The 25,028-nt window shown below is 38.3% G+C and overlaps 1 protein-coding gene across 4 annotated transcripts in view; it reads left to right on the forward strand.

The window, feature by feature from the left end:
- Positions 1–23,819, forward strand: part of LOC134548458 (cytochrome P450 7B1) — a 126,022-nt gene extending 102,203 nt beyond the window's left edge. For 2 of the 4 annotated variants that reach the window (XM_063393308.1, XM_063393327.1), the window contains 5 exons: positions 1,543–1,694; positions 8,010–8,606; positions 9,050–9,256; positions 15,295–15,473; positions 19,535–23,819. In XM_063393308.1, the coding sequence (XP_063249378.1) occupies positions 1,543–1,694; positions 8,010–8,606; positions 9,050–9,256; positions 15,295–15,473; positions 19,535–19,831 (1,432 nt within the window). In that variant the 3' untranslated portion in view covers positions 19,832–23,819. The remainder of the gene's footprint in view (positions 1–1,542; positions 1,695–8,009; positions 8,607–9,049; positions 9,257–15,294; positions 15,474–19,534) is intronic. The other 2 variants (XM_063393318.1, XM_063393337.1) reach the window with 1 other exon arrangement.
- Positions 23,820–25,028: the final 1,209 nt, after the last annotated feature.

A 25,028-nucleotide genomic window follows, 5' to 3' on the forward strand; every position in this document is an offset into this window, starting at 1 on the left:
CCATTTGAGTAAATAATGTTGTTATTTGACCACTAGAGGATGATCAGTGCAGTGGTTTCTAGAAGGTATTGAGGAAAGAGGGGCTTCCCCTTCTCCTCAGTATAAAATATACACTACAAAAAACAACCAAACAAAACACCAAAGCCACAAAACTTAAGGAAATGAAAAAGGCACAACAAACTGTTGACTGTGAGACTGTCAGACAAGAAGATGTACTGGTTTTCCAGAGGATGAAAGGATGTTCTTGGAAACTTAAATCTGAAGTTAGTAGTCAGTTAAACAGAGAGATCAAAATATGCAGCTTGGTTTAGCCATATCTGTTTATCTGTAAATTAAATTTATAATAACTTTTTTAAAGTAAGTGAACAAATGTCTGGCTTGTATTTTCCTGCTCAAAAAGTTTTAATTATGGAAGTAAAATTAAAAAGTAAATATAGTATATGATGGTTATTTTTTTTTCATTTGTGTTACAGCAGTTCAAGGGAGAATGTGACTATGATAGGGTTAATCCAGCTACATAAAAATCCATGCTGTGTATGATAGTAGTAAAGCTTGTGATCCCTTGATCTTTGATTAGATCCAAGCTAGTAAATATCTTGTGTTTAATCAGAATGAGTTGTTCTGCATGTAGTATAAGTCACCTTCACAGATGGGATGCAGCAGCAGAGTTGTTCGTGAATATTTGTTTTAATCCCTTCCAGAACAAGCACGCTTTATGTTTCTTTGTTGTAAATCAGATTCAAGCCACTAAAGACCAGCATAAAGGAAAGATATTTACTTGCAGTCAAGAGTAGGACAGTGTGGGAGCCTTTTTTCTTTTAAAGAAAAATGTAACTTAGTAGATTCTTAAAAAGTATTTTATAATATTCCGTAAAGATAACAAATGCACCGTGGCTTGCTTTTTTAAACTGGGATGCAACCGTCAATACCTGGAATTTCTTCTTAAACTGTCCAGACGCATTTCTGTCTTAGACTATAAATACAAAGAGACCAAGATTTATTACAGTTAGTGTTCAGCCTGTATTGTTATCCTATATTTTAAAGATGTTTGGTTAGAATGGCTGGTTCTCTTTGCTGGTAAGCTGAATTACTAAAATGTTGTCTTTAAAGATACTTGTTTTGTGCGGTGTATCGGCGTCCTATTTACCTAAATCTGTCATAATTGCCTTCCAATACATCTTCCTCTGACACACCAAATACTGAAAATGAGATGACTCTTTGCTGGGAGCTTTTCTACCTAATGTCATTTTTCTATGTTCATAACTTGATGGTAATAACTGGATGACCTGTAGTTAAATGCGTCTCAATTTCTCTCACTTATTTTTCCTAATCACCACATGGAGCCTTCAGTGCTCAGAGGTGTGATTAGATTTAACCTGCCATCATATCTGAAGAACTTTCCGTACAACATATAATACACTGCAGGAATTATAGATGTAAATGGTGGGTCTAAGTGTAATATATAAATACATATAAAGATGAGTTGCTCTCATGCCAAAGTTAACTCCTGTTTTTGTTTTTTTTTTCTTCTGTTTTTAACAGAAAGACTGGAGAGCCCCCACTAATAAATGGCTGGATTCCTTACCTTGGGAAAGCTTTGATTTTTAGAAAAGATGCTTACAAATTCTTACTGGATCAGCAAAAGAAATTTGGAGATATTTTCACTGTACATATTGCTGGTGAGAAATATTTTAGTATGTATCTTGATTTTTTTTAGCATGTTGATTTTTAATCAGTGAAGTTAAATGCTAATCCAAATGTTTAGTTTAGAATCTTCCTTAACCCAAAACATTTTTCTCTATCATAGACCCATAAAAATCCCTCAAATTTCCATATATTGTAAGCATAATAATTACCTATAAAATACCACTATCAGTATCAGTGTGTGGATTTATTTACATCTCTAAGTATATATGTATTTTGACAGATTTGTAGGTATGTACTGTATGAACATAGATTTTGCCAGCACATTTAGTTGTGTATTGGTGGGGTTTTTTCCTAAAGAAGAGAGAGCTAACATCATCTTGACACCGCACAGAAAAATATAAGATTAAATTTAGAAAACACTTAAGAAAAAAAGTGCAGAATTTTTTCTCACACATTTTACAACTGGTTGACAGGAACACAAGGGAATGAATGACACGTTGACTCAGTGATACAATCGGGACTGGAACACAGAAGCTTGCCGTTGCCAGCCTCTTACTCTGATCATGCTTGCTGAAAATAACAATATAATAAAGTATGATATAACCTTGCTGCTTCCTGTATTTATAACTGTATTACTAAGCTAGATTGAGTACAAACATTTGAGTGATTTCACATAGACATTTAGCTGAGGAAGAAAAACATAGAACAAACCCCAAATCCTGAATGAAAGTTAAATATATAAATTTACATCTATCTATAGAGATTTACTTTTTTACCATAGTCGATATAAAATCCAGTATTTTCTTGTGTTCAGAAAAGCAAGCTCTTATTAATATAGATGGTTATAATTGTCTTCTGCCCCTTTACATGCTGATATCCTTGTTCAAATGATCAACTTTATTCTACATAATTTTTAGTTATTCCTGTAGTTTTAGGGAGTTTGAAACAAAAATGTTAAATGTAAAATATAAAGTTTGCTTTTTGATTCTAGGGCAGTAGCATTAGCTTTATATTTCCATATAAGCAATATTTTGGAATTAAAATTATTTTTTTTAAAAAGTCAGTTAATTTAATTGCAAGCCACGTGTTTAATTAATAAAATTTTTCTTCCTTGTAAAAAATCTGTCTTTTTGTTCCTTTGGAAGAGAATTTTTACTGTATTAAGTATGTGCTTTTTTAAAATTTCATTAAGTTTTTTTTATTTTGAAACTGGTATGATCAGATTTTTTGCAACTTGAAAGTGAGTTTGGAACATTACAACACCAACTCTTGTTGAAATACAGGCCTTTTTATTGTTAATTTGAATTCACACTGTAATAGTTTTTGCTTCTTACAAATACCGATTAATCCCTATAATTCAGATATTGTCTTAGTACATTCATAAAACCGGTTAAAGTCATACTTCAGAATCTCAAAAGTGTTTAATTAAATATTTATTTCTTTTGCTTTTTTATTATTTTACGCAAGACAGTGTTTAGAAGTTTGTGTTTAAGCAATCGATCAGTGTAATTTAGTTTCAGAAATTTCTATTTCTATGACAAACCAAATCCCATCTCGGATAATCCCCCTATGTTCAAGTGTTTTGAGCCAAGCCTCCCCTGATAAAGACTGAGGTAAATGGAGTTAGTTCTGGATATCATTTCAGTCTTGTGAAGGGAAACGTTTGATTCTGTGAATTTGTTGTAACAAAGACACCACTTTAAGGTCTTTTTTTCGGTAAAAAAATTGCTGACCATCAGGACTTCAGTAAAGAGAAGTAGTTTGTCATCCTCTAGTCAGGGAAGAAACCAAAGCTAGTTAGTGTCTCCTATCGTGTCCTGATCCGAAGGCATGCAGGATTTCTGTATGTCGTACTGATTTGACATAGATGATGTTTCTGTGCTCGGCAAACATAGCGTAGCCAGCTGTATGTGGACTATCATTACTTTACCCCCCTGGTGGATGTCTAAAGGTCCTGTCAAAAAATTCTATCAATATATATTGTTCTAATTATTGGTTCTCAAACTAGTTCATTTGGAAAATACGGAACGATGCTTGGAGTTTCTGGCGTTGCCCCGTACTGGTAATGCGATTTTGCTGATTGTACTTTCCCATGTGATGAGCAAATGATTGTCATCCCTAAAAGTCGCAAGGGACATGGATGTCATCTTAATAAAGAAATTAAAAAGCACATCTTTCTATGAGAAACAATGTAAATTCCTGACCTGTCGCAGAAAATAGTTCTCTAATTGGTTTTGTGTGGTGGTGCAGCAGAATCGTTTTCCCCAAACGTCATGCCAGCGCAGCACCACTGTACATCATTGTCAGCAGTTCAGCAGAATCTCCCTAATAAGAGGACGATTACGTAAATGCAATAGTCTTGGGGGAAAAAAAGATCAGAAAAGAAAAGAATAAGGAGGAGAAAGAGAGAGAGAGAGTCTGTGGCATTGAGATGATCATACTTGCCAAGCCTCTCTGCTCGTTAAGGGTCAGCAGCATAGGCGGAGTGCTAGGTAAGAACTTAAAGAGCTTGAAACAGTTTTGTCATTGTTTCTCAGGATTAAACTTTTTATCCTTTTCCTCTCAAGTTGATAGGAGTGATAACGAACCCTGCAATATTCTCTCTAACTTGCCTTTTAATAAAACCATCTTAGTGGTTTTTACTAAGCACATTTGCCTTTTCGAATACTGCTGCTAAGCCATTCTTCTCTTTAAGGCATGATACACCTACAGTAATATATCACATTTTCCTCTCATAGGCAAAAGGTAATTTACATTAACTCCTTACCAGGCTGAAGCCTGCTGCAAGCATTACTGGAAAAGCATCCATCATTAGATGCCATCTGAAATGCTTGTCTTTCATCATTAGCATTAAAAAGCTCCAGAATGCATTATTAGAGTAATTTCTTAACTATCATACAAATACTGGCTTCTGTGCTCAGATTTACCAAAGTTGACAATTTTCATATTTTCCACATCAATCTTCTATTTCTAGGAGACTGTAGAAACTAAATGGAGATAACCAGGCTATTTGCAGCATGGATGTAATGCAGACCAAAGAATTGGATAATAAAGTATCAATTCTCTGTAGCCATTAAAAAAAATCAGAGGGCTTTTTGCAGAAACAGGGATATATCTCTTGTTTGGATTTGCTTTTACTGTATTAAATAAAAAGCTCAGTGACTCAAAGTACTGGGAATTGGAGTGTGACATTTCTATATGTACATGTCTACTTAGTTTTTGGTGTTGAAGGGGTTTTTTGCAAACTAACAGGGATAAGCTTAATCTCTAGTGGTTGCTATATAAATACTTTCAATATTTAAGGCTACCTGGTTTGTGGCAATTGTAGTATGCCTCCATTTTTTCCAGATTTGGCATTACCTTTTCTAGTACTCTGATGGAAACTCATGAGTATCAAGATTTTGGATTGATTTCAGAAAAGGTTACTTTCCAAAGATTGTCTTGGAACAATCTATTCTATACAATCTTATTAGCTGCCGTGGAAAGACATGGGAGTAGAGGGGGAAGCTGCATTTTAAAATACCAAATAATAACTTAAAACTTTATGAAAGGTTTTAATTTATTGGTCTCTGACACCACCAGGGACAATCAGTGGAAAGAAACCTCACTGGGGCCAAGGACAGGATTTTAAAAGCAAAACTAAGGACCATATTGGCACTTAAAAAATTTAAAAACTTAACTTGAGGCGAGAAAGTTTGTTCCACTTTGGATGTTTGCTGTTCAGGGTGTAGAGGAGGTGTTGGGGCACGGTTTTGTAATTAGCAATCTGTTCCTGTATAGGAGCCCGGGGTAAGCAGTGTAGCCATGTAGTGCCTCTGTGTGCAAGGATGACTGTAATTGTTAAAGGTTCCCATACCCACTCTCACAACTTTCTAACTGCCATTAATTAGCCCTAGGTTTTAGTACTTTTCTAATTAAGAGATCTAAAATTAGATCTCGGTGGCATACATAAACAAGCTGCCTTTGTTATAGGAGGGTTCCACTTTTCTGATTATCTAGACTCTTGCTAAATGCAGCAACAAGAAATATTTTGGTTTATGTGTTTATATATGTTGTTGACTTGCAGTGATGTGGTCTGGAGCCTGAATTGATTCTACAAAATGAATTATGTTTTGGTACATACTTACTTTTTGCTACCAGGAACCTGATGAGAATAATAAAAACAAGATCTGTAATATCCTTTTTCTCAGGGACTTTTTTTTTTTTCAAAGTATGTGCTAGTGGTGAGTGAGTTCTGATTTAAAATTATTATTAAAATAGTTTGTTTGTCTGAAAACTCATTTGCTGAAAATAATTTTCTTAAAAATGATAAGAATTGATGTGCGTTTGCTAAGTGTCTGATTAAAGATCACAAAGAAACTCATATTTTGCATCAGAAATAAGCAGATGGTGGACAGATGGTTTAAATTAATATTAATTAAAAATCTTAACTTAAATTGTTTACCCTGTAAATGCAAAGTTAAGAAGCCAGCTTTCATCTTTAGGGTTAATAACACTCCAAATCTATTTATTAAAAATTTCTCCAGTGGGCATTCTTTCCAAGCTTTGATCACAAAGATGGTAGCCTCAATAAAGAGCATGAAAGTAGGTGAAAGCTGGAAGGAGAGAGTCATTCTAGGACTCTTAACAAAGATCCTGTGGAGGTCAAGACTAAAAATTCTTGTTAGCCTCTGTAGTCAGAGGAGGTCAAAAAAGGGAACAGAGAATCCAGAATCTCTCTTTCATGCTGGTTTCTCAATATACTTATTCTTTAAAATTAAATTTACAGCAATGGTTGGTTATATTACAATTAAACAAAATCCATGAGCATCTTAAAAACCTTCACACACTGTTGACAAAAAAAAGGGGGGTTCAAAATCTGTCTTGATATATTCTTTACATTTCCGTACAAGTTCATTGAGATTGCAGCTGATGTAATTGAGAGGGGGATTATGGCACCTGGTCTTTGTAGAGGAAGTCCAGAGTGTACCTAGATACCACAGAACACTGTGTATGTATATAAATCAGAATATGAAATAACTATGATAATTCAGATATCACTATATGGTAACCATGGATACTTGACATTTTTAGTGATAGTGACTACTTTATCTCTGGACATCTGTCACAGAGCCAAATTTGGTCCGCAGTTAAGCATGTAGTGTTTCCATTAAAATCAAAGGAGATTTGTCCCTTTAGTGAGACAGAATTAGACTGTAAGTGCTGGAAGCTTTGCTCTTTCCCTGAGCCTGTGACTGGGATATTTCACAGAGAAAGTGTACATTTTAATAGGTACCCTTTTTCCCTAATGCACCTCTTCATTCAAGGTAAGAATCAGGAACTCTAAATTTAGTTCCATCTATAAAGAGCCAAGATTTAATTGAGCTTTGGGAGTGTTAGCATTTTGATTCATGCTAGTTCCTCTAAATGCTTTTCTTCAGCAATTGACTTGAAGTTTAGGGAGAAATCGCAGGACTTCTCTGGCAGGGACAATTTGAAAAAGCATTTAACTTGATGCAATCCTATACCTTTGTACCAGGAGCTGAAGGTATCACTGTGTCACCTCATTGAGGACCCTGGGGAGGGTAGGAGGTTGGTGGTGCATTCTGAAACAATGGATTCTAGCACTGGGACAGTGTGTATCCCACAGTGGAGCCCTTGCTAAAAACGATGCCTGCTAAATTGTAGGCTGTGACTTCACATTTATAAACTGAGTTAGTCATGTTATGGATACTAAGCACATTCTTAACAAAGAGTTAGCAAACCTTCAAGGGAAAAGAGCCAGATGTGAGGGAAGCTTTAAATGTTGGGGGTTTGCAGTGTGCAGTTAAAGCTGTAAGTGACAGATTATGAGTTCCTGTCATCTGCTTGGAAAAAAGCTGCCTAGGTGGCATGTTTTCCACTCCAGCCCCTGTCGTTCACTTTCCTCTGTGCAGGTGAAATGTGTGTGTTTCTCGCTTTCTGCTGGTGAAAACCTACAGTTTCCAAATGTTGCTGTGACTCCACACTGTATTTTCATGGATTAGACCTGAGTAGTAAATGATTTATTTCAGAGCACCACAATTGAAGAGATCACAAACAACTGTTGGCACAAACAGCGAATCCATCGACATGGAAATGGCTTCACACGGATTTTAGAAGAGCCTGCAAAGTGTACACTGGTGGAATCTGCATCCTGACAAAGAAAATCTAAAAAATATTGGTTTCATTATTTTTTAAAATTATTTTTCTTTGCAGATTTATTCACGTATCTTTGCTTTGGGATCTTTTTTCTGCATGCTTTTTTCACAGACTTTAGCTTATTTTCAATTATTGCTCCTGGAAGTGTCACCAGATTATAAAAAGTCCACATGTCTCTAATTATTTTCTGTTCTTCTGTTCAGGTAGATATATTACCTTTATCATGGACCCATTTCAATACGTCTATGTCATCCGAAATAGCAAGCAACTTGAATTTCATGAATTCGCTAATAAAATGGCATCCAAAACTTTTGACTATCCAGCCTTGTCAAAAGGAAAATTCCCTGAACTCAAGGAAAACCTGCACAGAATCTACCAGTATCTACAAGGCAAGCCTTTGGATATCATTTCTGACCACATGATGAAAAATCTCCAGGATATATTTGAATGGAAATGCTCACAAGCAACAGATTGGGAAACAGAAAAAATGTACAAATTCTGCTGCTCTGTAATGTTTGAAGCCAGTTTTGTAACACTATATGGAAGAGTTCCTGCTGCAGATGGCCGCAAAGTTATTAGTGAAATCAGAGACAAATTTATCAAGTTTGATGCCAGCTTTCCCTATTTAGCTGCAAACATACCAATTGAGTTGCTAGGAGCTACCAAGAAGGTTCGGAAGGAGCTTATACATCATTTTTTACTTCAGAACATGACAAAATGGCTGGGAGGGTCAAAAGTGGTCCAAGCCAGACAAGATATATTTGAGAAATATGAGCTGCTTGGAGATTATGACAAAGCAGGTAGGAAACTTATGAATGATTGCTTGTCTAAAATAAAATAATTTACTATAGACCTTTGAAATAAAAAGGCAAAATGGCGACCTTGAAATTTTTTTATGTTCTTTCTAATTGGCTAATGATAAAATGTTTTACTCTGAAACAACCCTCTATGATAATTGATTTTTTTTTTGTGCTGAGGTGGTAAAACAAGATACTTAATGGTGATAATGAGAAAGATTATAACTGAGCTGCATTTCCTCCCCTTATTCCCCCCACCCCCCCGACATTACATTTCAAACTATTCTCATTAAGCAGAAAATTAGACTTCAGAAGCCTATTGGTCCTCATTAGCATTCACTGATCCTTGGCTGGGTCTGTGTCCTAACATCTTTTAATTAGCACACTGCAAATCTAATCAGTGTAATAAACGCTATTAATCTTCCTTTTCACTTATTTTCTCCCAGCACATCATTTTGCCTTCCTGTGGGCCTCTGTGGGAAACACGATTCCAGCTACATTCTGGGCCATGTATTATCTTCTGCGGCACCCAGAAGCTCTTGCAGCGGTGCGTGACGAGATTGACCATTTGCTGCAGTCAACAGGTCAAAAGAGAGGGCCCACATATAACATCCTCCTCACCAGAGAACAATTGGACAACCTGGTCTACCTAGGTAATTTATTTTTATCTGCTAGGAAGAGAAGAGGGGCTCTCCCGGCAAACTCGGTTTATCACTCATTTCTGTTTACTGAGAAGGTGGAGGACACAGCTGCCTAATTGACATAATAACACCCATTTACATCAATTATAAATTATGTAGTTTATAGCTGTAGATACTCTCATTGCATGTAAACATTAAAGCCTAGGTAATTAACTATGCAAGGTATGCAAAAGGCTAAATCGAAGCTTTGCAATTATTTGAAAAAAAGTTGATGCCTATTAAGTTGTTTGATTCTGAGCATCTGCCGAAGTGTTAATGCATTTCAAATACTTCTGTATGGTACTGCCAAGAAAGACCCTTTTCTGAAATTAAAGTGGAATTATGTATTTAAACTGCAAATGTATTTTATCCAAAAGCAATTTCTTTCTTTCTCTCTTTAACAAAACAAAAAGGGCTTCTAAAGCAGGCTTCTGTTGGGCAGTGCCTCCAAATAAGACATCAGAACATAAAAATTTGCAGAGGAGAAATGGCGTTTCGGTACTTTATTCAAACGAAGGAGCTTTAAGGGAGCTACACATCTTCCAGTTCTGGATCCAGGGTTCAAAGGGAGACCCTTGCCAATGGTCACTGGAAGTTGTTTCAATCAGGAGCTGTATAAGCCTTCAGAGCATCACTTGGTTTCACTTCATTTGGTGGTGCACAGACACTGACAAAAGAAATGGTGAAAACAGCCCAAGACAGGAACGAGAGTGTAGCCCCTAACCTTTACGCATCTGTAAGTCTCCACAAGTAGTCTTACAAGGGCAGACAACATCTGAATAAAAGATTAAAGGTCCAATAATCCTCTGTTTTTAAATTTCAAAACCAATCCTATGTTCAAAACAAGCTCATGTCCATAGGTCTTGGTAGCTCATGACCTGAACTGATGCTCCACTCTTAAACAAAGCTGTGTCAGAGGATGGTGGTGGAGTAGTGCATTCTGTGGCTGGTTTGGATCCTTGTGGTAGCTACCATTCTCCAAGACCATTCAACATGGCATCTATGTGCAAACTTGATTTGATTAGTGCAAATATAAAATTGAGTCTGATCCATTTCCTTTGTGTTAGAGCATTAATATTAATGTTACATATCATGAATCTACTAAGTTGGTTACATCCAGAGTCGTGACTATTTTGATGCAGATCTATCTCTAACCAATGGAGAATGTTTTTGAAATAGAGAAGGTATTGGATGACAATTCTGGTGAGTAACATGACTTTCTAAGCATTTAATGGACTTCTAAGGAACACAAAACTACTTCGCATCACAGCTAGCATACACCAATAAATAACTTACCAAGCATTAAGAAGATCAAAAGAGAATTTAGTTTATTTTTGTAGACTAAGATGGGAATGGCCATGAAAAAAGGGGAAAAAAAGATTCCCCAAAAGTGTAGGAATAAAGAAAATAAAACCATGTAGTTCACTAAAACCATCTGGTGCAAAACAGTATGAACAGTTTAAAAACGTTAACTGTGTCATTCCTCTGCTTCTTGAAATCTTGAAGTACCTTGGTAGCATTTGATTCATGTGTTGAGAGGGAAGTGCCACATCCTACTTTGTAGTATTCTTGTAACACTTTTGTTAAATTTTATAATCATGTTAAACATAATGTGATATGAACAGAAGCTAGATTTCAATTCTTCTGGCACTTAAGTCATAAAGGGCTGGGTTCTGTCCCATAAAATAATAATACAGAAAAAAAAAATCTGTACCATAAGAGAATTAGAGTCATGCTTCAGTGAAAAGGGGAAAGGGATGTTTTGCTAATAAATGTGTAGGAGGGACAAAGGTCCCAAATTACATTGCTTGCACGGCAAGAGCTCCCCTGCTGCGGGAAGGCATGACCCCAAACCTCCAAGACTGAGCTTTTCCTCTTTCCGTTCCCTCTGTGCCAGCCCGGAGTGTAGGAAACTGGGATTGTGTCCCTGCTCTCAAGTGAGGCAGACCAGGTGGGATGCTTACATGTTCATCAGCTTGTCATCTCATTCTCCTGTTTTAAGTGCTCTGATTCTCTGTCCTCTTTTTGGCCTACTAGAACAAGAGACTTTTTTTGATTCTTCATGCTATGGAGAAGCAGTACAAAATGCTAGAAGTCTTTCTCAGGAAGTAGCATTGTTACTATGGTCAGATTGTTTGGATCTAGGGAACAACATGGCCTGATTTACTCCTAAATTCTAAGCTCAGGTACATGATTATTTTATAAAACAAAACAAAACAAAACAAAAACAAAAACAAATAAAAACCAAAACACAAAACAAACCAAAATGCAAAATACATTCAACCCAAAATCAAATTAGCAAATTTTGGCCCTGATTATCTTTTTCTGATGGAATTTCTGGGTCAGCACCCTTTCTATTGTCTACATAACACAATGCAATCCCAAAATCCAAACGTGTGTATTTGTGTGCACAGAGTAACACACATTATTAGACATTGTGGCTCACAACAGAGCTCTCATATGGTAAAGGACGCATAAAAATGGTCTGTCAGTTAAACTGGTTATAATGGAAATGCCAAGGGTAAAGCAGAGATGTACTTAGAACGTGTTTAATGCTCGGCATGTTTAGTCAGTTCGTTGGTTTAATATTAGTCCATTCATTTATATGGTGAAGTATTCTTGCCCCAGGTCATTGCTGAATCCCAGATATTCCTGCAAAAAGAGCACAGCTTGAAAAATTGTTTTGTACACAAGAAAGGGTAGGAACCCAAAAGGAGCTAATACAGAGTGTGTAGTCATAACACAAATGCTAAGCATTAAAATCATTGGTTGAATTGAAAGGAATAAATATATTCTTCTGTAATGGGCTGGGCAGTACCATTTAGTCCTGAGTAAGATGCAAATGTACTTGTTTCAGATTATCGTTTGTGTTGGCACACCGTGATGCCCGTGGGTAAATGACCCCCCCAAATATTTGCATATTCAATAGCTATTTTCCTACAATACACTCTAATAATTATTGCACCCTATTACCTGCTCTGTGTTAGTGTAAAATTAACAATCCATTACTGCACAATAAGTTTTATAAAACATTTACAGATAGAGATCATGTTTAATTAAAATTAACTTGCCTACGAAAGCCAAATGCACTTATGATTCGCAATGACCTTTTATTACCTGCAGTCCCTTGTTTTGGCTGGATGATTGACAGCTTGCTGTTTGGCTACCATGTTGTATTTCAGCTGACAAGACTTTTCATTTTAACTCAATTTGCCTGCCTATCACAAGCTGGTGGCAGGCCAGGCTCAAGTCACCCAGCTTTGCCTCAGCAGCTTGCTCTATTTCTCATTAGTACGCATTTATTCAGTGGAAATTGGAAGACAAATGCTTGAAGGCATGTGAACTAAGTATAGCAAATTAGGGTTTAAAGACTGAATATTTATAAGTATATTGAAACAGTTTTTTAAAAAAAAAGTCTAGAATGAATTGGAAGCTGAGTGCTAGCTTTAGTATAAGAGAAATGAAGAGAGAAGTGGGAGGATTCTAAGAATAACAATACTATGAGAGATATCTCTCTCTTCCCCCCTCCTCTCTCTCTAGAAAATATGTAAAATCTCTCTGACAACACCTTATCAAACAACAGCCTGGCTTCTTTATGTAGCGCTTGCACAGTGAAGTTTAGCATCTCGTGTGTGTAAGAAGGGGGGAAAAAAATGAGGGTCATGTTCATTTGCTGCTTGGTTATCCCTTGGTATGCTTTAAATTGCCTTGTTTGTTCGGCACAAGCACAGAAACAGATGTTGCTCTACCGTGCTGGATAATTTACTGTACCTCATGGTGCAGAATGGAAGGCCTCCCAAGCTACCCAGCTGGTCTGTCAGCAGCGATGGCTGGTGTCTGCTGAACTATGACAACTGCAAGTAAAGGCTGCAGTTTTATTGTGCAGTTGTCATTCCTCTCAATGTATAGCTCTGGCATTTGTGGAAAGCTGACTGTCTATTTTTTTAATGTGAGCCTGCAAAGCCATATAAGCTCCATTCTCCTTTGTTGATCATAATGTGACTCATTACTTTTGTCATCTAATGATTATCGGCATGATCGCTCAGAGCGAGAGCCAAGCTCGCCTTCCACACATAACTGGTACTGGAAGGTAAAACAGATTTGTCATTTACGATCTGACCGCTAAGCCACACTTTGTGTGCCATTATTGTGATTAACTTCTGCATAAGATATGCTGCCCAATTGTCATTTGAGATCCGGCAGCGGGCAGGGACTGCCGCGCTTGCTGGGAGGATGTCCACCGATAGGATGTGACCGCATTGCTTGGGTGGTTAAATGTAAACCCGCTGTGTTGCTGCGGCACTTTCTAATTATTTCTCTTTTTTTCCCTCCTTCCCTCTTCCTCATTTGATTTCTGCTGTCTCTACGTATGTCACCACGATTTCCAAATGGTGGACTGGTACAACGCTACCAGCTTCATTTTCTGCGGGTTGAAGGCGGTCTGGAGCCGAGGCTGGACCCTTCCTTTGTACCGCGTAAAGTTTTGTTGCCAGAGCGCTGCCAGTTGAAATCTATCGTGTCAGGTGCCTTGTGGCTATCCGCAGTAGAGGCCATCTTCTGGAACCAGGGTTCTTTTCTGGCTTCGTCACCAACAAGCCGATTTGACTCTGCCTGATTATAGTAACAAAGGCAGTCCAAAAGAATATGCACAGACTCACTGTACGTCACATTGAATCACAGCGCTGGCCACACAAAGCTGACCGCAGCCTCATTTCTTTAGACAAATGCATGCTTAAGGAAAAACCTCCTGCAAGAAAGCATCCAGGGCCACTTTATTTGCTATGCATGCTGCACCAGATTTAATTTTTAGTGAAAGAACGTTTGTTATTATTTTTTTCAGAGGCATCTACACTGGGTAGCTACTGTCTCTAATAAACCAACCTTTTGGGTGCAGCAATTGCAGTGCTTTGGTGAACACTTAGAGAAGGCTTATTCGATATCACAAAACGTAAATGCAGACATAAATGGATTATTACATGCAAATGAAACCCTATTTTAGGCTATTTTTCACACTAATGATTAGAAAGAATCAAGTCACAATATAACAGTGCCCATACACGCTGGTGGAAAAATAGTCAGTTTTGATTACAAAGTGAGAGATGCAGCCCTAGACAGGAGCTACATGCTGATATACATGCTATCAGAATGATTTATGCAAATTATGCATATTATTCCCAAAGGAATTCCTCCTCAAACTGCCAGGATAAATTGCCGGAAATTAGCCATAAAATCTGTCGTGCTAGGAGCAAAAGGTGAAGGCCACTGGGAAAGCAAGGACGTTCAGCTTCTGGAGCCTTCCAGGATGTGATGGTGGAGACAGAAATCTTGCTTTCCCCAAACCTGAAAGGACTATGTTTTGTTTCCTCTAGGCCAATTAGAAGTGTCTCTCTCTCTTAAAATTACTAGGCAAATAATGAATTGCTTTCATTCACCCTGACCACAACAGACACTATAATTTGGCAGCATAGTGCATTGAAAAGAAAATACATTTAAAAACTCTCAGAATGACTACAGAATTAACAAGCAGAATGATTTCTAATGTATAGTCCTACCATTAAATCCAACATCTTTCAAAAGGCAAGCTAAACAGCTCCGTGGATGCTTTCGCTGGTATTTGTTTGCAACCGCCAAAATACATGTAAATGCATAAAGCGTTCATATCTTCTGATTGCGTTGTTTTCAACATGATGTCTGAATAATGACTTTCCACCCAAAACTTGGTGCTGCTTACAGCCGACAAGATTTCTCATCATCAGTGAGAATCATTTCGGGAAGTTCAGCATCCTGACTGCCCCACCCCAACCCTGCAAGGTTGTGTGTTGCCTCCTCTTGGTCTCTGCATTATGTTTGGTTTTGCTTGTGTGGTTTTTTCCCTTTTATTTATTTTTTTTCTTTTCCTTTAGCCTGCCCTACTAAACTGCTGGAGAATCAGCAGCTGTAGCCATGTATAACTTCCAGTCATCTCCCATATTTCTGATGCTTCCCTCCTCCCCCCTTGTGTTTAATCGCAGAGAGTGCCTTAAACGAGAGTTTAAGAATGTGCTCGTCCTCCATGAACATCCGCATCAGCCAAGAGGATTTTGTTCTCAAGCTTGAAGGGAATCAAGAAGTCGTTTTGAGGAAAGGAGACTGGATAGCCCTTTACCCGCAGATTTTGCACATGGACCCTGAGGTCTATGAAGATCCTAAGGTAAACATTCAGCTGGTGCTACTCTTCCTACTCCAGGCGCATCGAAGCAGCCAAGCCTTTTGTGATCTGTGGGTTGCTTTTTTTTTTAATTTTTTTTTTTACTGCTGTTCCTTCTTGTGGAACAAATCTTCCTAGTTTCAGATGTATTTTCTAGGGCCCTGCAGGTCAAAGGATTCATGGCCTGAAGAGAGAAATATGGTGATGAGACGGACTGCGGGCTCCTTTCAAAGGAATTGACAATTGCACATTGACTACCATAAACTTTAGGCTAAATGTGGGCTTTGTTTGGCAGTGGATCATTTGATACCCAAGGAGGGCTGAATAATAGAAGGTGGTTTAAATAGCAAATAATGTGGGCCATTTAGCTAAGTGCCCGCAAAGCATCATTGACTCTCTGAAGCCCTATAATAGCAGTGTCTTACTTGAGCCTTATGCTTTTTCACCTCCCTTCGTAGGGATTCACCCCTTCTTGATCAATTAGAGTGTTGTGAACTTGAGACTGTAAAGCTGTTGCTCTGCAGTGAAGCTCGCAGGGTAATTGTGTCATCTCCTTGTATTTTTCTCTGACGCTCCAGTTAATGAATATCAAAGACTCGAAATTAATCCACCCTGCCTCATCTGTAATACAGCTTCAGAAGTTCACCACCTGCATGCAAATTGAATAGTCCTCCTCTTGGCTAGGTTGCTCCCCAGATCACTGTCCCCAGCCCAGGGTGCCACAGAGGAAGAGCAAGAAAGAGCAAGGGTGCACGCTGAGGCTGTTAAATGGCTTGTCTGCCTGAGAGGCAAGAGCTCATACCTCATCCATTCCTCACCTCGATTTTCTTAATCAAATGTTGTCTCCCAGCCATGCTGATTTCCATCCTTGGCATTTGAGCCAAAGAAGAAAGGAACTGGATTTTTTTACATGTTTGTAGAAAGCCCATGTTAGAGACATTGCTCCACAAAGCTCTCCCTTTCAGGAATTTAAAGATGAGAGGTTGCAAAGAAAAGATGAGATTCAAGTGCCTGGTTGGTGCAGGACAGCATTTCGTTGTGTAGGAGCTCTGCCAGCCTCAGTGAGAGGAGGTGTGGAGCATGTTGGAGTCAGCAGGAGTAAGGTATAGTCACTGGGATGAACACTGGAGCCACAAAAATGAAAATTACATTCAGGGGAGCTCTGCTGGTTGTCCCCACCCAAAAATGAAGATAAAGTCAGCAGAGAAAATCAGGGTTTTAAAAATAATCCTTCTATTGGCAAATAGTTGATTAATATTTTTATCCTTAAAAGGGATAGATAACAGCTAACAAATAAGCTTTTTTTTTTTTTCTTTTTATCCTTAACACTTTATTTTGGAGAACGTTATTGATTTGTCAAAAGTCCATCTGTTTGTTTAGGTCCTAGACCAAAAGCATCAGTGTGGAAACTGATCTCCTCCCTTATCCAATAATTGCCGGAATATATTACCATATTTCCATTGCTTGAATATATCTGCTTAGTATCAGCTCTGCTCAGCTTTCACAGTACAGCTTTAGTTCATATATTTTATCTTTTTGATAGTGAATGAGCAATCCACACATTGCAGTACATTGATTTCAGCACATGGGCCCCTCTCGAAAAGTGGGGAAATCACTGTTCTGTTTGGTTCTTAAAATATGCAGTGTGCTTTCAACAATAACTACTGAGGATCAGATAGAGATGGAGAATGAATTTTTTGAAAGGTGCAGTCTTGAGCTTGTCATGTATTTAGGGAAAACTTTTCCTGGGAAAACAGGCAGCTTGACGAGATAATTTTGTAGCAATGCTTTTTCTCCTGGATACATAAATTTAAGTTCAAGCTATCTTGTGCTTTGGCACCATATTGTGTAAGTGTAAGCATATATTTCTGACCTCTTTCTCCACCCATTAAAGCCTAAATAAATTAGTCAGCTTTCTATAAAGTGTATAAATGAATCCCTAAATCCTAACTCAGCTAGTTATAGAGCTCCATAAATTAACTCTGTAAAACCCATAGAGTAAATATCAGGAAACCCTGCAGGAAACCCTCTATGGTGACTTCCCAAACAAAGCTAAATACAGTATGTGACAGAAAGAGACTTAGATCCATCACAGGAGATTGCTCAGTTTTCAGAATACTTGTAGCAGCTTGTCCACACAGAACTTCATTGCCTGTTTTCGCTCAGCATCCTGAACTTTTCCTTGCTGTCAGCCACCATGTCTCTTTCAGGAGACCTTGTGCATGGCTGAAAGTTCCTTCATTTTTAAAAATTAGTCTTTATTTAGCCAGTGAACTAGCTTTTAAGGAAGCACTACTCAACCCAAGGGGCTTCAGCAGCACTGAGTTTGATGTCGCTGTGATTGGCTACATTCCTGTCTCACACTTGTTTTCTGTTTTCCCTATTCCTTAGACAGCAAATTATTTTTTGTTAAAAGCAATTACAAGTCTCAGAAAGCTCTTATATTGGAAGCATAGACAAAGAAATATATAGACAAAGAAAGCATCAGGTTTTGACCCAGTGTGTCTGTGTGTTCAATAACACAGTTCTTAATTGCTCCAGACACCAGAAGTGCACCTTGTGAAAATGTTTGAGCAAAGTGAAGAGCTCTGGGTTGGATTTTTAAGCTATTGCAGCTCATATTTAGTGGTGCTTTTTTAGACCAGCAGGATTTAGAATTCAGGAAGTAAATCTTATGGTATTCTGGGCTTTCACTTGTTACTGTGCTGCTTCAAATGAAGCAATAACTTCCTGGCAGAAAAAAATAAAGGCATGCTTCCTTTTGGCTGGGGTGTTCAAAGAAACTGAAAAGAATTACTTGTCAGTGGAAGCAGACGTAGAATCACCTTTATATTTGTGGAAAATCTAGGCCTCTGCCATTTAGTGAAACAAGCTCCTTCTCTTCACTCAAAGTTACAGCCCCTCCAGTGCACCTAGTACTTGTTCCCTTTCTCACTGACCACCTCCCCTGACATTTGTTTCTCAATAGCAAGACCTGGAGAGCATGATTTTCAGGGCCTTTAATCTAACGGGTAGATCAGTATCAGTGTATTTTTAATGGTGGTGTGGTGTTTTTTAATCAGTTGAGGTCGGTTTCTGTCTGACTGACTCGTTCCCAGCCAGCTCCAAATGGCTGCTGCTATAGCAGATGTATGCAAAGCAGGACAAATGCTAATGAGTGACCATAAGCAAGAAGTGCCTGTCATTTTTATTCAAAGCATGCAGGAGGGTTTTGTAAGTGGTTAATTTGCCATTGACTGAGTGAGGATGCCAGATCTCCTTCATTCAAAACCACAAATTATCTCTAAACAGGGATCCTGCTACTCAAAAATAATCAGAAATATGTTCAGTTTATGGAATGTAGGTTACAAGTGCGACCTCAAGACTTACTTGAAAACACCTTCTTTATAATGGTCACTGGCATTGTCCTGCTTTGCTCACGGCTTCTGCAACAAAATATTTGAAGGTAAGATGTGGCAAATTAAGCAGCAACCATCTCCAACTGAAAGGAAAACTGACTGCAAAGCTTTAGAGTTTTCAAGTAATCTGACTGCAAAGCGTTAGAGTTTTCAAGTAATCTGCACCATTCCGTGCAAAAGAGGGATGGATTTTGCTCTAGCTCGCCAGAGCAGAATCGGTGCAATGCATTAATTTATTCATAGGCATTTGCAGAATTTGGCAGATTATCCTTATTCATGATGTATGTACCACACTGAGTGCGTATGATGCTTTACAAGCAAATTGTCCTTCCACTAAGGTTCATTGTCCCTGCTGCAAAGCAGTCAAAATCTAATTACAATCAATATAGGCCAGACACTCAGTGGATGAGATGGGGAAGTTGAAGGAGCTTGATCTAAAAGGACTAAGCTAAATAAGTGGATTTAAAGAGTGTTCTTTGCAAGGAAGATAATGTGAGTTAATGAAACTTGAGGGAACCAACTAAAAAGAAGAAGCTGTCGGCTCCTTGTCTTCCTCTTTATCTTATTTTCTGGGTTTCAGACACGTTACCATTGTGCAAAGAAAGCAGCTCATGTAACTGCCTTGTTAGATATCACGCTGTCTCTCTCTTTCCCTTTCATTTTCAGGAGTATAAGTTCGATCGATACATAGAGAATGGCAAGAAGAAAACCACATTCTACAAGGCAGGAAGAAAACTGAAGTATTTCCTAATGCCCTTTGGCTCTGGGATCAGCATGTGTCCAGGGAGGTTCCTCGCAATGAATGAGATGAAGATGTTTCTTTTCATACTATTGTCTCATTTTGATGTAGAACTAGCAGAAAACAAAGCTGTCAGACTTGATAACAGTCGCATGGGCCTTGGTATCCTCCTGCCAGACGCTGATATTGCCTTTCGTTACAAGCTAAGGTCCTTAAGAAATTGAGCAGCTGCCTATATGCTTTCCACTAATCTCCATGTTTGCTCTGTTTCATCACTCAGCTTTATATTTTTGGAAACATTTGCTTTTCCCTCTCTGCTTTTACCTCCTTCCTCTTTGTTTCTAAGGAGAAAAGCAGTTGGGCTGGAGGTAGATACCAGATGCAGGGACATGCAACCTCAATTTCTCCTGCTTGGGTTGTGAGAAGTGAGGTGACATGACAAGAGTCTGGCCAAGTAAATAGCCCAGCAGCTCTCCAAGGTGCATCCCTATATTCTTGGCCATGAGATGAGCAGGATTTACAGGGAAGATCAATCCAGGCCACTTACATGGAAAATGGGCTCAGCAGCCCTCTGTCACAGGGTTAGATTGGGAGGTCCCATACACCCATCATCTAGAGGAATATCAGCATCTGCTCATAGAAGCATAATTTCAAGAAAGGGAGAGCTTATTTCTAGAGGATGAGATAATTTCTTGTGATTATTATCCTAACTTTATATTTACTTTATTTCTTTCATGGTCTTGAGAGTCTTAACCCTTTATTTGGGAGATGTGATGGAAGTTATGTGGAGTGGTGGAGGATGATTTGCAAGAATGTCTTGCTGACTACACATTTCTAACTTCAAGTTTATGCATTGAGGATGAACGCTTGGCTTTCTTGCACTTTTTTTTTTTTCTTTTTTTTTTAATGCAGTGGAGTGCAGTGCAAAAAAAAGGAATTTCTTTCCTGCAATCGTTTAAAGTCAGAAGGGAAGTTCTGTTGATTTTAGTAGTCTCTTGATCAAGCCTGAATTATCTATTTTGGCTTTTGAGCACCCCAAACCAGCATATTCTTCAGGAATGTTTGAAATTATTCTATCACCTCAAAATTTAGCTTCTCTTTCTCTCACTGTTTTTTAGTAACATGTTCATGTAGTTATTTTGACTACTTCTTATGTTTGTTCATTTCTCCAAAAAGGCAAAAAAGGAAGAGGATTACAAGGGCAAGTGTGGTATCTAAAAATGCTTTTTAACATTGTTTTACTTAGCCTAAGTTATGCATAGGCAGAGCAGTGTGACCTGTGTTTGGAAACAGACATGTCCATCTGCAAATTGGAAAATAGGCTCTTCCCTGGGGCCAAAATTTGAGCAAGTGAAAACCTTGGGCAGCCACAGAAGTTTATACTGGCTGTCCAACCTGCTTCACTGGGTGCCCAGCTCTTGTTTGGAAAATTAATTTCCTAGTGCACAAAATCTGAGATTGCAGACCCTGTCTCTCTTCCCAGCCATCACTTCAGAGATTGATGAGGATTCCCGTGGCTGTCCAGTCTCAATGTGCCAAGATGATAATTGTGATGGCAGAATAGCCACATGTGTGGGCCTTGCCTTGTGTTCCTAAAAAATACCTCTCTTTGGGATGTGCCAGAGTAAGTCTAGGACACTTGGTGGCCTATGGATGAAAACTACTACCTGCATATTAAGAATTATTTTTTATTATCTGTGTAGAAGCCTGTTCAGTTATTTGTGTAAAGCACATACCCTAAATAAGCATCAGCATCAGTAGAAAGACTTTCAGAGATTGGTACAGCCACATTCCAAATCCTCCAAGAAGAAAATTTTGGTTTTGTGCCATATACTGGATAAACATTTTCTTTTCATATATAGTATCAATAATGTCTACAAATTTGGAGTATGCTTTTGTTAAATGGGCTTTGCAGTTGATTAAATGCTTTAACTTTACTTCAACACTTACTCAGCAGCAAAAGCTGATTATTGCTTTGCCACAGAACAAAATTGGTTTTTATGGAGACATTCTTGTACTCAGGTTACTTACTACTATGGTTACTCTGTAGAAGCTATTCTGTACTCAGCTGCAGCTCACATTCCAGTTTGGACATTAGAGCCTGGTTTATTGAGAGAGGGAATGTTGATATCATTACACTGTTGACTGTATTCCATTATTGCTTATATGTAAGCTGTAAAATGTCTCATGCTACAATTATGATGAATCCTTCTTTGGCATCCAACTTTAAAACAAACCTGAAGCAACTGTGAAAATAACAGTGGGTATTTGTTTTAAACAGAAGCCTCTTTTTTATAATTGTATTCTATTTTTGGGATTTTGAATTAGAGTATCACTGGCTGCTGCATAATTTGATAGGGCATAATAGGACTGTTCCAAAACTACATGCAAATCATTAGTAGTCTCAGATTAATTGCTGATCAATTTGTATAGTATCTAGTCTGAAATTAAAGGAAGAACTAGATTGTCTCCAAAGTAGCAAATTAAATCTTTATGTATACTCCATTTAAAAAAAAAAAAAAAAAAAAAGAGAAAAGGGTCAGAACCTTTCCCAGGAGTTGCAGGAAACCTCTGTGAAGCCGCTTGGAGCCCTTGCATTGGCAAGCCCCACGCAAGAGGCCAGCATTCTGCTGGGATAAAAGTCACTTGCTCTTTTTGCTCAGGAACCAAAACAATCAAATGCAAAGCAGGGTCTGCCCCACCTGGCCTGGAATTCTGTCCCTGGTAAGCCCGGCTCCTGGTAGATCAGTTTGGCTGGTAAGCAGTGCATCACTACCTTGGCATACCTAGGCTGCTGAGGAAGTAAGCCTCGCCCCCAAGCGAGTCATGAGAGCTGGAGCTGGACAGAGAGGTGAAGCCCTTCTGGTCCGTGTGTTCAGCAGCTGAGGAGGGGACGTGCTGAGAGTCAGCAGCTGGTCTGACCAGGAGTGACTCGGTCTCCATGGAGCACAACTGAAAAGCCCGTGGTGTTGGTATTCCTGGTCAATAAGCTGAGACAGCACAACGGGGTGTAACAGCCCCAAAAGTCCCAGCTGCAGCCAAGCTAGCTGCAGGGTGCTGTGCCAAGAGGAATGTATTTCTTTACCTAGGGCACAACACTCTTTTTGATGACCTCCTCTGCTGCAGGACCCGGGAGTGTGCAGCTCTGAGTGTCCGTCACTAGAGCACAAAGAGGGAAAATCAAGTGAGCAGAAACAGCAGAGCTCTTTGCCAGCGTTCAGGTGCTGCTGGGGCTGCAGGGCAGGCTGGGGGGAGGCAGGCCTGTGCTTCCCATCTCTCCACTTCAGCAGGGGGCTCTGCCCTGCCAGCCCAGCAGTACCTGCTGGGGGCATCCACAGGCCTGGCAGGTGCAGGGTCAGGCAGGAGGAGCACATGGGTACCCCCTGAGTGTCTCTGCTGTTCCTCGATGAATTGGTGCACTCACCCATCAGTCTGAGATGTGACTCAGCTGGTCACTACCAGCTTCTGACTGTAAGTTGTTGATGTCTATGGCTGTATCAATAGTATCTTCTGCCATTAAAATATAGGCACCTTTTTTCTCATTAAAAAATAGGTTTAGTTGGTCAGTATGGCCATTTATAGCACCCAAGAAGAAAGTCAATTTATCATGAACTAATGTGAATGCTAAAATGTAATTTCTTAATTATTCTTCTTATATTAATTTATAGATTAATGTTCTCAGTTTTCCTGCTGGCACTTAGTACTGCTAGATGCTGTTGTAAACTTTTTTAAATGTTCCACTATTTAGGAAAACATCTAGTATATGTGTACCTGTTTGCAAATTAGATTTTCATATCTCTGTCAGTATGTCCTAATGTAATAACATAAAACCATGTAAGAGTTGTTCTTTAGTTTATGCTTTTAAGCCAGCTGCATGTCACTATTCTTGGCACTTTTATTTTTATGAATAATTACTGGTCTGTGAACTTCTCTTGTAGAATTATTCACGGTCTTTTATTTTGTCATTATTTAACTTTCTGTCATTTAAGAGATTGTGAAGTGCTCTTAATTTTTCAAACTCAATTTGTATATAGATGAACAATGGCTAAGTTCTACTTTAACAGTTAATATCCATTGTTCAGGCTTCTAGATCAACTAAGGTACTTCTGAGCAAGAAAATCAAAATCTCATTATTTTAGTAATCTAACATCTTAAGGGAATTTTGTATTTCAAGGGCACAATAAAAATGAATATATCTATTTTAATATTGAATGATTGTCCGTGGTATTTTTTCCAGCTTTCGTTTGTACTTTTCTCACAGATTCACAACTATTACTTTAATTTTTTAATTATTATTTCAACATGCTACATTTTTCTGTTACTTGATCTTGACAGATATTTCTATAATGAGAAAAAAAAAAATCCTTTCATTCAGCAGTAGAATACAGAAGCTCCTCTGAATATTGGAAATTATCATGTCTTTTTTATCACACCCCCCACCACCACCACCATGAAACATCATCCAGTTCTCATCAGATGAGATTAAAAAGGACATTATTCAAAATTAGTATAAAGATCTGCAGTCCACTGGTGATTCCTAAATACAACTCTTAGGCTTTTGCTTTGGCAAACCTCCATGTAGTACAAGATGTACTACCTAGTGTAAAATATTCTGTCTTCACAGATCATTCATTTTAAAAGGGGATATGAATGAAATTATTACGATACACAGCACTGCACAAGCAAAGCACAACTTGGCTTTTCTAGGTATCACTGTAACTGCTGAGTTCTACAAGTAGGTATTTAATAGGAAGGTTGTACCCTACAGACATCGATGTTTTCCATTCCTTCATGCAGAAGTGCTTGTCAGTATCTCTGCGAGGGTTATTGAAGATACTTCCTAGAGAAGAGAGACCTGCAGCATTTTCTGGGTTTGATAAATGTGTGTGTAGCTGTGCAGTTGTTTTAACTCCAGGCTATATTAGAAGTTACTGAAATTTATGAGTTAAAAAGTGGCATTGTTTGAGATTTCTTGAAGGGCACATTTCTGGCTGAGCTTTCTGTAATGGTCTAAAAGATAGCTTGAAAGGAAAGAGTTAGTGAGACCCCCTAACACTGTTTTATCCAGTATTTGATTTGATACTAGGTACTATCTTGATGTTGCTTGTATAGCACTGTATTTTAAAACTGTTCAAGGTATTGATTTATGCATATGCTTTACTCATGTGAATAGAGCTATTCTAACAGCCAGACCATAGAAAGTGAAGTATTTTCCTGTCTACTACCTAAACTTGCACCCTGGCTAGTCATGTCCCCATATTCACTACATATCAGAAAAATTATCTCATTACAAAAACACTCCTGAAAACTATGCTTTTGAAACTATTGTGATCCTTAAGTTATTGTCTATGTTTATAATTAGTAATAAATATGAAGAAATATATAAAAGCATATTACAAAAAGGTAGACAATGTTCCATTT

This window comes from Prinia subflava, chromosome 1 (genome assembly GCF_021018805.1).
Source record: "Prinia subflava isolate CZ2003 ecotype Zambia chromosome 1, Cam_Psub_1.2, whole genome shotgun sequence".
NCBI lineage: Eukaryota > Metazoa > Chordata > Aves > Passeriformes > Cisticolidae > Prinia > Prinia subflava.